At 44.6% G+C, this 16,860-nt stretch overlaps 1 protein-coding gene across 1 annotated transcript in view; it reads right to left on the bottom strand.

Annotated features, from left to right (window-relative positions):
• Window positions 1-447: 447 nt before the first annotated feature.
• The window catches only part of Dnah14 (dynein axonemal heavy chain 14), a 199,959-nt gene continuing 183,546 nt past the window's right edge, over window positions 448-16,860 (bottom strand). The window contains exons 78-85 of the mRNA XM_051185777.1: window positions 15,177-15,376; window positions 10,982-11,148; window positions 9,359-9,555; window positions 8,174-8,286; window positions 7,236-7,375; window positions 4,963-5,126; window positions 1,360-1,515; window positions 448-668 (exon numbers count right to left, since the gene is read on the bottom strand). Of these exons, the coding sequence (XP_051041734.1) occupies window positions 468-668; window positions 1,360-1,515; window positions 4,963-5,126; window positions 7,236-7,375; window positions 8,174-8,286; window positions 9,359-9,555; window positions 10,982-11,148; window positions 15,177-15,376 (1,338 nt within the window). The 3' untranslated portion in view covers window positions 448-467. The remainder of the gene's footprint in view (window positions 669-1,359; window positions 1,516-4,962; window positions 5,127-7,235; window positions 7,376-8,173; window positions 8,287-9,358; window positions 9,556-10,981; window positions 11,149-15,176; window positions 15,377-16,860) is intronic.

The following is a 16,860-nucleotide window of genomic DNA, read 5'->3' as shown; positions in this document are numbered from 1 at the left end:
CCTTCTTTTTGCCTGTAGATCTGGGGTTACATAGCAGCCCATACTTTGCAACCTTAACCTATTTTTTTTTTTCTAGGCTCAATTGTTTGGATATTTTTGAGCTTTAGGAACCTAGGAACCCAGGAACTCCTGACTTTCAGATTGCTGGAGCCTGAGCCAATGTAACTGCAGCTATCCAGGAGGGTCATCATGAGTTTGAGACCATCCTGGTCTCAAAAACCAAAACCCCAAGTCCCAACTCTTAAACAAACTGGTCATGTTTGTTTTTTTGCTGTTATTGTATCAGAAACAGATGTGTTCATTTGAAAGCCAGTACAGACCCTGCCTACCTAGTGAAGTCTCCCTTGCATCTGCTGAGGCTGGCCAGGCACACGACAGTACAGGGTTGTTCCCCACAAGTGGATGTCTTGATGTGTGTAAATTTGGGTAGAGCTCAAACTTTAAACGTTTTCTTATGGATATTTATTTTATTCATTCTTCTCACACAGCAGTGCAACCTGCATGGTGATCCAGTGACTAGGAGGTTTCTTGGTTGGTAAATACACGGATGTTAAGAAATTCGTTGGTAAACCACTAATATTTCTTGACCTCTCAGGTGTTAGGTAAACTGGACATTCAAAAGTTTGGAGTTCTGGGTCTGTCTGGTCAGAAGCATGGGGTGTTTCAATCTAAAAATAAAGATTCACAGCTAACAAAACCAATAGATCACACTTTCCATGAGTAGGTTTCAGGCATTTGCTATGAGTTAAATACATTTTTTTGTACTAAATGATAGTGCAGTTGCATGTTGTATCTAGAGTTAAAAGTTAAAATAGAGATAACTTGATAGCTTTCTGAGAGGTAATGCTGGACATCAGTTTTAACAGTATTGTACTATTTTGTCTAAAGTTCATTAGTACATTTGAAGGGACTCTAATAGGCCTGAACATGAGCTAACCACGCCCCTGGCAGGCCTTGTCCTTCCCCTGTTCCCTCTTCCTTGCTAAAAATCTGTTAGATTGCATTGGAAGAGCTAGCCACTTCCTCCTGAGGCTCACTACCAAAGTCCAGCAATCAAAAGCCTCCTTGGGCCACCCTAATTAACATGCCCAATCTTAACACAGGATTTCCCCTTGTTATGTAAACTGTCATTTTCCTATGTGGCACTTTGTCTCTATCTAGAGGCAGTCCTTTGTCCCCCTGGGGCAAATACCTATCTCTGTTCCACTTTCCCTCTCCTTCCTCCTCTATCTCATGTCTTTGTCTCTCTTCCTACCCTCTGTCCCTTTGAAGCAAATAAATCAGCCCTTTGAACATTTCCCTCATGAGATCACAGGAACCCTGAAATATGGGATTTCCTTATTAAGTTAGGGTAATTACCTTCATTGTTGGCAAAAACTGGATATCAGGAAATTCACAGCATAAGTCAGTGGGCAATGAGTCTTCCAATACTTCATGTTTAGGATCCCACCGTGCTCCCTCAATGAATAAACCAAAAATGCACACACCACTGGGAGACTGGTCAAGAGCGTGATCCTGGCGCTGGTGCTGATGAGAGAGAGAAGGGTCAGGATGCTTCTTTCAGAAGCTGTGAGCCTTAGCCTAAGATATCACTTCTCCCCACCCTACCACCCCCTTCACTCCCCCACCTCCCTGGTGTGGTATAGTCTTGCCTCATGTTTCTCTGAAAGCTGAGGTGAAACCAGACTCCAAATTTCTAAGGTTTCTTAGAGGGGAAGAAGCAACTATGAAAGGAGTCAGTAAGTTGTGCTTAAACCTACCTGCCTTTCCCACCAGGCTCCCTTACTTAGTAAGGATTTTGAAATTGAAGAGTCTGGAAACAATCCTATAGCATATCATTGATACAGAGAAAATGAGTTTTTAGCTTGGAATAAGAATTTGGATTTCTCATGAACTCTTAGGAAGAAAACTGCCAGCAGCTCCAATAACATGTGTATCTTGGGTAGCACGTGTGCCATGCTGGTCTGAGAGGCAGGGCAGCCTCCATGGCTGGGGGCCTTTGATTCTCTGGTGAGTGTATGAGTCCTTGAGGCAAAATGGGCACTGCTGTCCTGGGTCTGCTGGTTGACATGGAATTGTTGTGTAGACAGGCTACAGTATGGTCAGGGACACTTTAGGCTGTGTGTATTCTGGAATGGGACCATATCTGGAGTTGCAAGCTAAATGCCTAGAAACAATTTGTATTTTCACTTATTCTGTAAGAGTCTTTGTGGGAATTATTTTGCACAATGCCTTTTATTCTTTCCCCCTTACCATTTAGGTAAATGACAAGTTTCACCCAGTGCACTGGTTCTAGTATTGTCTTTTCTTATAAATCATGGGAGAAGTTAATCTGTATATTTGATAATATGATTTTCACTTACAATTCTGTGATTTGGCCTTGGTATTCTTTTGAGATAGGGTCTCATGTATCCCAGGCTTGCCTGGAACTTGGACAACTTTGAACTACTGATTTTTTTGCCTTCACTTCCCAAGTTGTGGGATCATAGTTTTGGGCCATCACATCTGATGTGGCCTAGCTATATAGGGCTTTGCTCTGAAGAACACAGTTTGTAAGTGATTCTACAGGGAGTCATTTAAAAGTAAATGGAAGCTGTCTTCCTTTACCCTGCTGTAAAGCAGGAAGAAGGGAGGGCCTGCTTCTATGGTTTCCCTTCTATCTGTCTGCCCTCAAATATGCAGTTTTGTCTGTACTTCTTCAGTCTTCTAACCTGAAGGCTGACCTTTTCATTCTCGGTCTATCATTTCTTACACCTCATTCCATCCTCACTTAAATATACTGAATTTCCTCCAGTCAAGACTCCTGTTTTCAAACCTTGATAGGGACACAATCAAGTGCTCAGTATTGTCTTCTGCAGCTAGCTAGTATTCAAACTGTCTTAGTTGTTTTCTGAGGTCGACTTGTAAGAAAAAGAGGAACATTACAAATCAGAGGACATGTATGTACACTCCAACACATGGGTACAACAGCACTGCATGAGTGACACTCCACCCTAACACCCCAGAAGAAGACAGCCTCTCAATACTGGAAAACAGCTGAGACACGGAAATGCCAGAGATCCCCAAGAAACACATGGAATTCAATTCAAAACATGCATAAGAAAATTGCAAAATCTCAAGGTACAGCTAGGAGAGTCACCATACTAGGTCACTGAAGAAATTAAGGAAGAAATTTAAAAGTCCCTAGCATGAAATGAAAGCAAGAACTTTTCGGGTACAATGAAGGCAGTAGCCCTGAGAGGAGAGCTTGCAGCTCTGTGTGCTTATGTTTCCAAGCTCTGGAAAAGCCAGGAGCAGCCAAACACAAGTCTACAGATGGCACTAGAAACCAGAGCTGGGTGAATGGGATAGAACGACCAGCACACAACATTAAGCAGACAGCTACTTTTTTTTAATGGTTTAACAAGATTGACCATATACTAGCCAAATTAACCAAAAGAAACAGAAGATGCAAATCAATAAAATCAATGACAAAAAGGGAGTTATTTTAGCAGACTAATGAAAACAAGATCATTAGGGAATGCTTTGAGAACTACAATGAACTGGAAAATCTAGAAAAAAATGGGTAAATTTCTAAGTTCGTATGATCTACAGAAATCAAAGCCATAATATCAGCTCTGAACATACCCATAGCAAACCAGGAGGGAAAAAAGGGCATTGATTAAAAGTCTTAGTACAGTCAAGACTAGAGAAGTGATATGCTGTCAAATCCACCAAAAGTTCAAGAAGATCTGGTACCAGTCAGACCTGGTCAGACTCCATGAAGTAGAACAAAGAGGAACATTATCAAACTGCCTGTGGAGCCAGCACAAGACTGACTGGTCCTGAACTCTAAAGACAAAAGAAAACTACAGAAGGTAGGAACACAAGAGACTATGGAAGAATAGTGCTTGCTGGCCTTTGACCCATGGCTTGCTTAGCCCTCTTTCTTAACAACCAGGATCATCTCAGAGGTAGCCAGAAGTAGCACTTTCACCAGTGAGCTGGGCCCTCCCAAACAACTCATTAGATGTCCTATAGACTTGCCTACAAGCATTTTCTCCATTGAGGTTTCTTCTTTTCCCAGATCACTACCTACCTTGTGTTACGTTGATAAAACACACACACACACACACACACACACACACACACACACACACACACACACCACCAACAACAACAACAACAAAACTAACCAGGGCTTTATCCTTTTGGGCACATAAACTTTCTTTGTTCTTAAAAGACCTCTTGGACTCCACCACAAAGCTTTCAGTAGATACAAAGTCAACATTCAAAAATTAGCTTTTAGCAGGGTGTGGTGGGCTAGCCTTTGATCCCAACACTCAGGAGGCAGAGACAGACAGACCTCTGAGTTCCAGGACAGCCTGGTCTACAGACTGAGTTTATTTGAGCTCCAAATAAACAAACAAAACAAAACAAAAAAAACCAAAAAAAAAAAAAATGTAGTTTTTATATATATCAAAACTGAACTTGCTGATAGAGATATCAGGAAAAAATATGCTATTTAAAATAACCAAAAAAAAAAAAAAAAAGAATCTAGGAATAAACCTAAACCATGGATCTAAAAAGAGACTCTATGCCCCTGGATTGATAGAGTTAGTATGTGAAAATGGCTGCATCACAAAAGCAATCTACAGATTCAATATGATTCCTACCAAAATTCCAATGATAATCTTCACAGAACTAGAAAAAAATTCTCAAATTTGTATGGGAATACTAAAGTTCACAGATAGCTAAAGCAATTCTAAGCCAAAAAACATAGCTTGAGGTACAACATTAAACTATACTACGTAGCCATGGTGATAAAGACAGTATGGTATTTGCACAAAAGTACATGTAGGCATGAAACACAGTGGTAAACCTACAGAACGAGGGATACATTTTATCTGCACGACTAAACAAGTCATATATTTAGCCCTAAGGTAGAGATTGGACCCTGTCCCGTCTCTCAGCACCCAGTACCTGAAAGGCTCTCCTGACTATGTTGAGCCTCTTGTGGAGAAGTTTGGAGAAGTCATCTTCTTGCTCATGGCTGATGGTGGTAATTACTCTGTGAGTGAAAGTGAGGGTATCCATGGAGATTCCTTGGGCCCTTCCATAGTCTTGAAGCACAGCAGTAAGAAAGGCTTTGAAGAAAAAACAGTGCCAGAGTTTCTGGTAAGACTCAGGTTTCCTATGGGGTAGACACCATACTGACCCATGGAGTTGAAGGCAAGAGCCAGGAAGGAAGGGTAATAGATGAGAAACATTCCATCTTAGGGGGAAGCTTAGAAAGAATGCAGGAAGTTCTCAAGAGGTGAAACATTCCATCCCACAGGGGAGCTCCATTAAACTCAGGAAGGAAGCCATTCAAAGCTTCAGGAAAAGTTTCTGAAACTGACCAGTTTCACCAGGCCCCTCCCTCCCCAAATGTAAATAAAGAGTAAGGACAGCTGAGAGATATTCTCAGGCATGCTGGCCTTCCTGAGACACACTCTTCAACTTGTCCAGTCAGCTTCAGGGTCCTAGCTTTCATGAGCTATCACCCAAGTTGGGGTGGCCTTTGGTGATGCAGCTGTCTGAGTCATTTCTGCTTCTGGAAATAACCCTAATACACTGGTTCACTGAGAAGGCCTTTGGTGGTATCCTTATTTGGTTGATTCCCTGTCTAGTGTGAATAGATGTTTGTTGGCACTCACCTGGAAATGTCACACCTTGGGGTGAGACTGGAGGACAGGAGGGGCCAGCCATCCACAATTTCAGGCCCGTGCATGTGGGCTGTTTCTCTAAGTCCAGCTCCCTGTCCCCTTTGTGCAGGGAAAGGGTACAGTCCTGGGACCTGAGCCTTTTCTGATCATGTTGAGACTGACGGTTGGTAGCAGAGATAGGGCATAGATGAGTGAGTATGCTACCCAGGATGCCTGAGGTGGCCCTAGGCAATGTCATATTGACAAGTGGGAAAGAGGAAGGTCCTTTTTCTCTGGGTTTGCTAACCTGCCTGTGGCAATTTTGTCTTAGGTGGTATCTGAGGGACAAACTTATGTGAGGATGATTCCTCCATCAGGTGTGTGGGCCTCTCCCTGTGTTCCCATCATCTCAAACAGGGAGGCCAGCTGGTTCTGCCTCCCAACTTTACTTCTATCTGCCTCCTTCTCTCCTGTCCCATGACCCTGGTTCTACAGCCACTGCCAACTTTTGACTGGAGCAAAGACTTCTCCATGGCCGAGACCAAGCCTGGACCTCTCTGGCCTGCCAACCCTCTCCCCTCCTTGGTCACAGCAGGTGCCTATGACCTTTCTCTGCTGCCCTCTCTCCTCTTTCTCCTTGAAACAACTTCATATTGCCTCCCCTACAGTGATCTTTCTAGATTCAGGTCACACTTACTGTCTGGGGACCTTGTGTCTGTCCTTGGTTGAACATTTGATTCTAAGTCAGACCAGATTCAAAATGTGGCCACTTGCGTGAGCTCCCTCAGAGTCCTCCAGGTTACTAGTTAGTTGTAGAACTTTGAGCAAGTACCCCCACCCCTTTAAAAACAATCTTTTTCCCTGTTAGACTTCTCATTTTATGTGTTTTCCTTTCATACATGTCTGTGCCACATGTGTGCCTGGAGCCTGTGGAGGTCAGAAGATTAGGGGCCCTGGGACTCAGTTTCAGATAGTTGTGAAACACTATGTCAGTGCTGGGAATCTGTGCCATGTTTTTTCTAGCTGGACAGATGGTTCCAGCAACAACTGTGGAAGACCTCTGAGGGAACTGTATGAACTGAACGGGACTGGCAGCCTGTAGTACTATGTGAATGTTGTTTACCCTCTCCCGTCCCACCTGGGTAATTCTTAGTTGGTAACCAGCTTCAAGTCTCATCTTCGCCCTTTCCTTAGAGGCCTTCTCTGGCCATCAGCTAAGGTCTCCCTGGTTATGTACTAAGTGTTGATTAGCTCAGACACATTTGGAAAGGTATTCATTCACTCTTCAAGTATTGACTGAGAGCTCTGTTGGTGTTGGACAAATTAGATACCAGGGGTGTAACAGAAAACAACAGACTAACCTCCCTGTGCCTGCCCTGATGGAGCTCAGTCCACTGTGGCTCTTCATAGTCCCTTATGGATCTTGGCTCCCTACTGTTGTGACAGGGGCAGGACGGGCTCAGGTCCCACAGGGCTGCAGGTGCTGTCTTCTGGGCCAGTGGTGTTGGAGCGACTGAGTGCAAACATGCCAGAGCCTGATGTGGGTCTGTCCTGGGTGCTAGCACTCACCTTGTGGAGAGAAGAAAGCGGGGAGCCAGTATCTTGCAGGAAAGCCATTGGGGAGCTCACTCTCAGAGTTGGTGGGATATCTGGGTTTCTGGTTGACCGATGTAGCAGACTGTTTCCAGGTTGTGGCAAACGTCATATACCTGGTAAGAAAGCAGTGGCAGGGCGGGGCAGGGCATGGTAAGCAGTTGCTTCCCCTCAAGTGACCTGGTAGCCTCCTCTAGGATGCAGCCCTCACTACTTAACCCGGACTACCTCAGCCTCTTTGTTTTATACTTTGATGGACACTGGGCACAGTTTGAAGCCTCTTAAAGGGAGGGTGAAATGTAGAAGCCATGGATTTGGATTTGGAAATGCCTGGCTGGGCCTTGAGGAATCTTAGCACTTGTTTCTGAGTTGCACACTTTGCCCACAGCCAACACTCATGTGCTGTGAGGCACAGGGGACAGCTAGCATAGGCTAGACAAAGAACTTGTGGGTTTTCATGGCGACACTTCTGTTTTCTAGTTGTGACACTTTGGGAAAGTCATCTCCTGTGTTGTGGTGTACTCTTTTCTGAAACAGCATGGCAACAGGTCGGTACCCACCTCCCATCACAGGACTACCATGAGAACGGAGTCAGGGAGACATAACTAAGTTTTTCACACAGTATTCTGCATGGCCGAGGGCCAGTTTTCCAGGCATAGATAGTGTGGAATAGTGAGAAGAAGCACATACTAGGTATTTCCATCTCTAAGCATGGGAAGACCTTACATGGGACCCCAACTTTGAGGTCTCTGTTTTCTCATCCCAAAAGGAAACAGTGAGGAAAACAAACAATAAACAAACAAACAAACAACCCGAGTCTGAGCTGAGCTGGTATGGTAAGGTGAATGGGGAAACTGCCAAGCTCCAACTGAAGCAGGGAAGGAAGGAAAAGCAGCATTGGCTCTTGCTCTTACCGATGGTGTATGGCAGTGTAGGCCACTTTGGCCCAGGTGTTGAAGAAGTTCACCCGCTGGATGAGGTCGCTCACCCAGAAGCTCAGGGGCTTGCAGGAACTGTAGGCGTTCTTCTGCAGATAGAGAGAGGTGTGCATCATTTCTGTAAATCTTGTCTAGAGGTCATTAGGCACATTTCTGCCATGGAGAAACACCTTGGCAGGAGATGCCATTTTCCAGCTGAAAACAGAGTGATGTGTGAAGATTAGTATCAAGGAAATCACATCACCTTAACTGGAAGTGCCTGTCCTCTCCGCAGGGTTTCATTACTCTTCAACCTTACCCCTCACCTCTTCTTTCTGGGGACATTCTCTTCATGGGGACCCTGGGCTTTAGTCACTTGAACTCCTAGGCTTCCTGGTGCAAGTTACCAACCAGCCTCACTTACTGGCCAGTCCTTTCCCTTCCAGCCCAGCAGAGCTGGCCCAGCCTCTTGACCTTCTGCAGGGTTTCTGTCTGCTCACATCTTGCACTGTCCATCCTCTAACCCCATTTATAACAAGCCCTCAGACATCAAGGGACAGAGGGGATGGGGCTTGCAGTCCTCAGCTGCTTCCATAAAACACAATAGCAGACCAAAAATACAAAATATAAGATTAAAACCTATGCATTTCTCCACTCATGCCCCTTTGAGACACCACTTAAGGTAACTACTATGATCAGGTTTTCCTTCTACAACTTCTGTGTTTCTTAAAACTAAAAGCACATGCACTTTTATAAGCAAACATTAAAAATTTTACCAGGTCATTGTGATGTGTGCACACACACCTCATCTTGTGGCCAGACCTGAGTTCATGTAACCAGATTCCCCTTCATGGATGAATCTCCAGGCTGTTTTCAGATTTACATTGCGACAGCTCGAAGATAAAAACTGTCACACTGCTCTCTAATTGGTTGTATTCACTTACATTTGTACCCAAAGTAGATCATCACAATGGTCCCATACCATCTCCCCACATGGATCAGTTAACTCAGTCATTGTGGAGCACTGACTTCTCAGGCTAGAGGCAAACAAGGAGCGTGGCTACTTACGTGCCACAGCATGGACACTCTGGCCCGTGGCTGCTTATCAGCCACAGCGTGGACACTCTGGCCCATGGCTGCTTACCTGCCACAGCGTGGGCACTCTGGCCCGTGGCTGCTTACCTGCCACAGCTTGGGCACTCTGGCTCGAAGGAAAGAGTCATATGTTTCCTCCAGATCCTGGGTAAGGATGCTCTCTCCCTTTACAGCAAGTTGAAGATCCTTTAAAGATTTATGTATGATGGATAATAACTTATTGAAACGTTCTATTTCTTGGCTCAGAAAGGTTATCAAGACACAGTGGATAAGGGGATCATGGCCTGAATTTAAAACAAACAAAAAGAAGGGAAAATGTGACATTTACAGGGGAAGCAGGATACAGGCTTCCAGGTTGGAGGAAGTCCATGTACTTTAATAGACCACAGTTGTAGACATTTTCTAGAAAAGTTTAGACAGCAAATATTTTAGTCTTTTAAAAATCAACCATACTGCCAGATATTATGACTCATACTAAGAATGTCATCACATCTAATATGCAAATCAGTAAGCACCAGCTGTGGTTCAAGAATGCTTTAGCCAGTCATGCTGGTACACGCCTTTAATCCTAGCACACGGGAGGCAGAGGCAGGCAGATCTCTGTGACTTCAAGGCCATCCTGGTCTACAGAGTGGGTTCCAGGACAGCCAGGGATACACAGTGAGGCCCTGTCTCAAATTAACCAAAGTAAAGCTTTAGGTATGAGCACTTGAGTCTGAAATTCATACAGTGTCTGTCATGGAGTATATGTTCTGCCTTTGACATGTTAAACCACTGGAATCCTATAAAAACAGAGTTGGGTATGGTGGTGAGTGCCTTTGATTCCAGCTCTCTGAGTTCCAGGCCATCCAGGGCTCCTTAGTGAGACCCCCTTTTTTAATATATATATTTTTACACTTGCGGGCAGGACTGAAGACCAGATTTAGCATCCTGAGAGAGGTGCCTTAAGTTTTTCATTGTGCCAGTGTCGGTGTGTTTACTCAAACGGAGACATTAGTCATTTGATGATGTAATCCCGTGGGACCACTGTTGGGTGTGTGCTGTCACTGACTGCAACATCACTGTGCATTTTGGTAAACTGTTGCTCAACATTTGGCTCCAAAAAGAATTCTGGAAAGAGTTAGACTATGGGGCTGGAGGGATCGCTCAGTAGTAGCGCATAAATGCTCTTTGCTCTTACAGAGGAGCTGGATTTGATTTCCAGCACCCATGTCCTGACTGACAACTGGCTGTAACTCCAGCTTCTTGGGCACCTATACTCAAGTGCACACCCCACCAACATACCAAAAAATGAATAAATTTATAAAAGGGAAAATTTTAAAAAGGAATGAATTATGGATGTTAAAATTTAACTTGGAAAATTCTCCCAATCCAGCCAGGCAGTTAACTCCTCCTCAGAGCTGGACCTGGGCCTGACCTCACCTCACCATCCTAAATACCACCCCTGAGGCCAGAGGGTGGAGAGAGTGGCAGTGGGCTCTAGCCACCCCAGCAGAGCTCTGCTGTGTCTGCCCTGGTGCCTCACTTTTGGTCCTGGTGCCTTTATGCTCCCCCTTCGCTCATACTGCAGCCCCGGTTCCTCTCTGCTGCCATCTCCCATCTGGGGAGGCACTGGGCCTTTCTAAGCTTTGGCTCCTCCCACTTCCTCCAGGGTCACACTCTTTTCTAATGAGCCTGTGGCTCTGGGAGAGGCCCAGGGCTGCTACTCACCTTCAATGCTTTTCTGAAGCTTCTCCCACATCGCACTTAACATAATGTATTTGAATGTGCATTGACTTTCAGGCCCAGAAAGTTCCTCGTTCTCCACTGCCAGGGGCAGCTGAACCATTATGTCAGATAGGATCTCCATCACTAGGTCGTCATTGCTCTGCTCGGGACTGTAAAGGAGGGAGGTGATCAGTGAGGCAAGACCCTTTGTCTGGGGTACCCTCTGTTCTGGCCCCACAGAAGGTGAGCGGCTTCACAGAGCCCAGAAGTGTGACAGGGAAGACCCCAGAGACACTGAGCTTCACGTAAAACTGTTCCCTAACTTACAAGTGTATTAGGAAATGTGGGTTTGTTTCTAAAACACTTTTTTTTTTTTTTTAAACCAGATTACATCTGCAGATAGGCATATACCTAGAGTGAATGAGGAGGAGGAGGTGACAGGTCCAGTAGCTCAGGAGTTCTCAATGGGTCACTGTCACATTCCTCTGTGTGTACACAAGGGCTTCTTGACCAAGAACTCGGGGTGTGACAGGAAGAGTGCATGTACATGGCTGGGGGACCCTGTGGATGCCACATGGCTGGGGGGACACTTTAAAGCCCTTTCCAGAGATGAGAAGTCATGGTCAGGGATGAATGAGGAGGAGGACAGGGCAGACAGCAGGAAGTAGATGAGCAGGGAGGGGACAGCTAGCAGTCCTCAGGCGCCTTTTACCCACAGTATGGCCCAGTTATTCTCTAATGCTGGAGTTTCTTTTCATTGAGCCAAATGAATGCCATCTTTGAAGGCAGCTGATGACCCCGACCCCACCAGTGTGGCCTTTTAGCTCAGTAGCACAGCTTCTGAGCTACCTTACAAGTCACTGCTTTTGACTTTTGAGTGGGTTTTTCAGGAGCCGTCCAAGGCAGCCTCAAGTAATTCCAGAGGTCAAAAAGTCTCAATTACATTGAATATGACAGGTCTCCCAGTGGCCTCTCACAGACAAATGGGTTTCTTTGTTTGAGTCACATGACTGGAAGAATCTAAGTGAACATGTTTATGGAACATGTTTAAGATTCTTGTTAAAAAGTATTTCTGTTGAATAACTATTTCTTTCAAATTGAACACTCCCCCAGGGCTGGAAAGATGGCTCAGCCGTTAAAAGGCTAGGCTCACAAATACTCCTTCCTAGAGAAAGATTCCTTCATACTGAGGAAATGAACTAAACTTAGAAGGCTTAGGGTGCAAAAGTCACAGGTCTCGGGAAGTTCCTGAAGCTTAGAAGATTCTCAAGGCTCCCAGCAAGGTTATATCAAAATGAGCAGTTGCTGGTGGGACAGATGGATGAGACATGCAGGAGTTGCCACCTGTACTAGGGTGGGCTTTTTGGTGTCGAGGATGTCTTTGACTCATCTGTGCTTCTGTAAGTAGCCTCATATTCCTGAAAAGAACTTCAGTGAGCACTGGTTCACCAAGCTGGATTTGGGAAGAATTGTTTCTGTGGTGTGTTGTCAGTGCCTAATCTGAGGCGAATAGACCTTTGTTTACATCCCCCCAGGAAAAGCCACACAATTCCATTATAACTATGCCATCTTTTACTGGTGTGTTGGGGATTGCTAACAGTATTAAGGGTGTCATCAGAAGTATGGAGTCTACAGGACATTCCACCTGCTGCTGTGGGAACATCTGGATATTTTCTCTTGGGTATCTGCCTTTCTCCTCACGTACAATTGTTCTCTATGAAGCAGATGGTATATACCCACTTCTTGTGAATTGGCACTTGAAACTATGTCTGTTTTGTGTTGGATCAAATAGCACAACCCATATGCAAAAGCCAGAGAACATTCTGATGTCATCTGAATAAGTCATGATTCAAAGAGATAAGAAGACTATAATGGAATATAGGATTCCAGTTGGTTTGGAGGCACATGGAAAAAAAATATATGTTTTTTTTTAACAGCCAAAGAAATGTAAACTCAGTCTATAAGCATTAGAGGATATATAGTTGGCATCCAGGGATGTGGGTAATGTGGCCACCTTGAATAGAATTGTGGAGCAATTTCCCTGACAAGAGTTCTGAGTATCATCCTCATACTCCCAAGAAGTAGTAATCCCAGCAAGGGGAAATTATAGGAAAGATAGTTTTGTGCCAAGGAAATGTTATTATCTTGAATATGGGGTGCGCGCGTGTGTGTGTGTGTGTGTGTGTGTGTGTGTGTAGGCAGATTTTTCTGTTCTGCCTGCCAACTCTCAACCACACAGAGACAGACTTATTATTAATTATGAAAGCTTGACCGGTAGACAGCTCAGGATTGTTTCTAACCCATTTGTTAATTGACTCTCGGCCTCGTGGCTTTATCCCCTTTACTCTGTACTGCCCATGCTGTTCTCCTCCTTGCCTGGTTGGCGGCGACTCTCCGCACCTTCACCCTTCTTCTTCACAGCATCCTCTCTGCCCAGAAAAATCCTGCCTAGCTATTGGGCATCGAGCTCTTTACTAAACCAATCTGAGGGACAAATCTTCACAGTGTACAAAAAGATTATTCTATGACATATGTGTGTATGCGTGTGCACTTGTATGTGCATGTGTGCACACACATGTGTGCAGCTGAACTTGCCCACATGGGCAAATGTGGAGGTGATAGGTTGATGTTGAGATAGATGGCTTTTGTCTCAGTTGTCTGTCAGCCTAACAAGGTTGCTCACTGAGCTTGGATCTCACCATCAAAAGCAAGGCTTTTGGGCCAGCAAGCTCCAGGATCAACTCCTGTCAACCTTCTAGCCTTTGGTGACTGACACGTGTGTGCCTGGCTTTTCTGTGGGTTCTGGGAATCTGAACACAAGCCCTCAACTTTCCAACCTGTGACAGTCATGGGAGTGAACACTTGTGACAGTCATAGGAACTGGGCCTTTAAACTTGAAAGGTGAGGCTTCTGCCTCCATTCAAATGAAGAGAACTGAGAAAACAATTTAAACTGAAATCCCGCTATATTTATATAACTAACTAAGAAACCAAATGAATTTAAGATTATTTATACACACACATACAGACACACACACACACACACACACACACACACACACACACACACACCTGATTGTTAGATTTATGACAATGATTGAAAGACATGAGAAGGCCTGGTAGACATACAACAGGAGGATACCAACTTTATGACACATATTAATCTATTCAAAAACATTTGATCAAGTCTTGGAATGGAGACGCAACATTATTGAAAGGCCTTGCCATGGTGGCTGTTAAAATATGCCAAACTTAGAAATTGAAAAACTAAAAATGAGGAGGGAAATCCCTGGGCTTCCAGGTAGTCCTCATGAAGTTGCCAACATCACTGTCTTGACTTAGAGATGAGGGGCCTTGGCAGAGCAGCGATTGGCTTCCCCATGTTCACAAAGTAACACGCCAGAGCTGGGATTTGAACACAGGTTTAGTGAGGAAGTTGGAGGAGAAAGTGAGCATGCTGTGATCTCGTTCCTAAGCTCTCCCTGGTAACAGCACCGAGGAGATGTCATGTCTGAAGATGAAGAGTGGGTTACCCTTTGGCAGTGAAAACACATGTGGCTAGATCTAGCAACAACACACTTGAGGGGGAGGAGGCTTGAATTTGGAGTTCACGTGCTACACCATTTAGACCTTACAGCAGCCTTGAAGGGCAGACAAGTATTTCTACCCCCTTCACAGATAAAGCATTGTCACAGCAAGTACACCTGTATTCGCATGGGCCTCAAAGTATAGGCAAGTTTCTCTTGAGCTCACAGACCTTCCCAACACTGTGGTAGCTGTCTGTCCCTCGCAAGAAGCAAAGGTACATGTTTCACATTTAAACAAAGTCATTTAAAGCTGGGCATGGTCGAGTACACCTTTAATACCAGCGCTTGGGAGGCAGAGGCAGGTGGATCTCTGTGAGTTCCAGGCTGGCCTGGTCTACAGAGAACCCGGTCTTGATAAACCAAACCAAAACCAGAAAACAAACAGATAAATTCACTTAGAAGACAGGTACAATTCAGTCACTCATCCAACAAATACTTATTAATTACTACATGCTTGGCTTGTGTGTGTGTGTGTGTGTGTGTGTGCATGGATAGCATGCACTTGTCTCTAAGACATGGAGAATTTAGTTTCTCTATCATGCAGATTAAATTTGTCTATCAAGATTATATCCGGTAATTCCCAACTAATATTAGTTCCCAGTGTACTCTTACTTGATCATGAGGTTGACTGGAGCAGCTTTTGGTTGCATGGTGATGAGATTTTCAATGAACTTCTGTGTCTTGGTTTCACTGCAGGTGTGTGTGGCCTCGGGGTGTATCCCTAAGATTTCAGGAGAGTCATCATCTGGTAAGGACTGGATAATCTGTATGCAGTCCTGTAAACTTGCAGAGCTGGGCACTGGCTGGTACATCTGAAAGTCAAGTTGCTTTGTTAGTTTTGTGTAAGATATCTACTCCAGGTAACACATGGAGGAGGTATCTCCCCACGACCTTTTACACAAAAGGCTCTTATTTCTACCTGGTAGAGACTTATACTAAAAGCAGTGCTTGGGACCACACCATTGCAAACTGTATGAAAGTTACACATACATGTAACTTCCTTGTTGGGAAAGGGGGGAACTGTTTAAAGGCTAGGGGATTCCAACGTATTGCCTTGATGAAATATACCCGTAGGTAATGGGAGCATAGGGCCTTTAGTACAACCTGTAGAAGCAATGTGAAGGAGACCAAAGCCTTGTGTTAGAAGTGTGGTGACTAGCCGTGCCACTGAGAAGTAGGGGGAATGTCAGTGCACTATATTGTGTTACTGAAGGAGGTGTTGGGATGCCTACCCTGCCCATCTTTGTTTCTTGGCTGCTATCAGTGAGCACCCTCCCCTGCCCCATGCCCGGTGCTGAAACACCAAAAGCAGCATGGTCAACTATGGGCTGAAATCTCTGGAAAAAACAGGCCAAAATAAAATATTTCCTCCTAGAAATTGTTTGTCTTGAGCATTTGTCAAATTATAGACATCTGTCTAATACAAATATTAAGAACAAATGACCAGTGACCAGGAGCATTGTTTATATGGTCAGGGAGCTGGCAGCAGTGGCTGTCACTGAAGACATGGTGAGGGAGGGACGCAGCACACACAGAGAACAACGTCACCGAAAAAGACATTATCAAGGAAAGATGAAATGGTCATAGAAGTTTCAGGGTTTAAGACGATTGAAATTTAAGATTTCAGAATGCATATTTTTGTTAATGTGGTAAGTTGCCATGAAATACAAGCCATGCACATATTCTATTACTTTATCTCCTGTTCACTTACACACATCCAATGTGATAATCTGCATACAGAAGACAAACACACTATACTTACTGAGCAATTTCAAAGGGTTTTCAAGGGTAATTTTATCCTAGCGACTGGCTTGAGAATTGTGTTAGGGTTTCTATTGCTGTGAATAGACACCATGACCACTCTTATAAAGGAAAACATTTAATTGGGGTGGCTCACTTACACTTCACAGGTTCAGTCCATTATGGTGGGGAGCATGGCAGTGTGCAGGCAGGCATGATGGTGGCTACATCTTGAAGGCAACAGGAAGTGGACTGTGGCACTGGGTGAAGCTTAAGCAAGAGAGACCTCAAAGCCCACCCCCACAGTGACACACTTCCTCTAGTCAGGCCACACCTCCCAATAGTGCCACTCCCTATGAGCTTAAGGGGGGCACAAGGATCTACATTAAAAATGTTCCTTTAAGTGTTTAAAAGCAAAGAGAGACTTTCAGCACCCAGTAAGAAACACATTGGCTGGCATGCACCAAGTGGTCTGTAGATGCTGCTGTCTTTGTTGGTCAGTATCATCAACAGGTTGCTCATACTTTTTTCCCCACTTGGTGACTTACAAATGATC

Source organism: Phodopus roborovskii, unplaced genomic scaffold, assembly GCF_943737965.1.
Source record: "Phodopus roborovskii unplaced genomic scaffold, PHOROB, whole genome shotgun sequence".
NCBI classification, from domain to species: domain Eukaryota; kingdom Metazoa; phylum Chordata; class Mammalia; order Rodentia; family Cricetidae; genus Phodopus; species Phodopus roborovskii.
The sequence above is the reverse complement of the archived record's forward strand: the minus strand, read 5'-3'. Positions and strand labels throughout refer to the sequence as shown.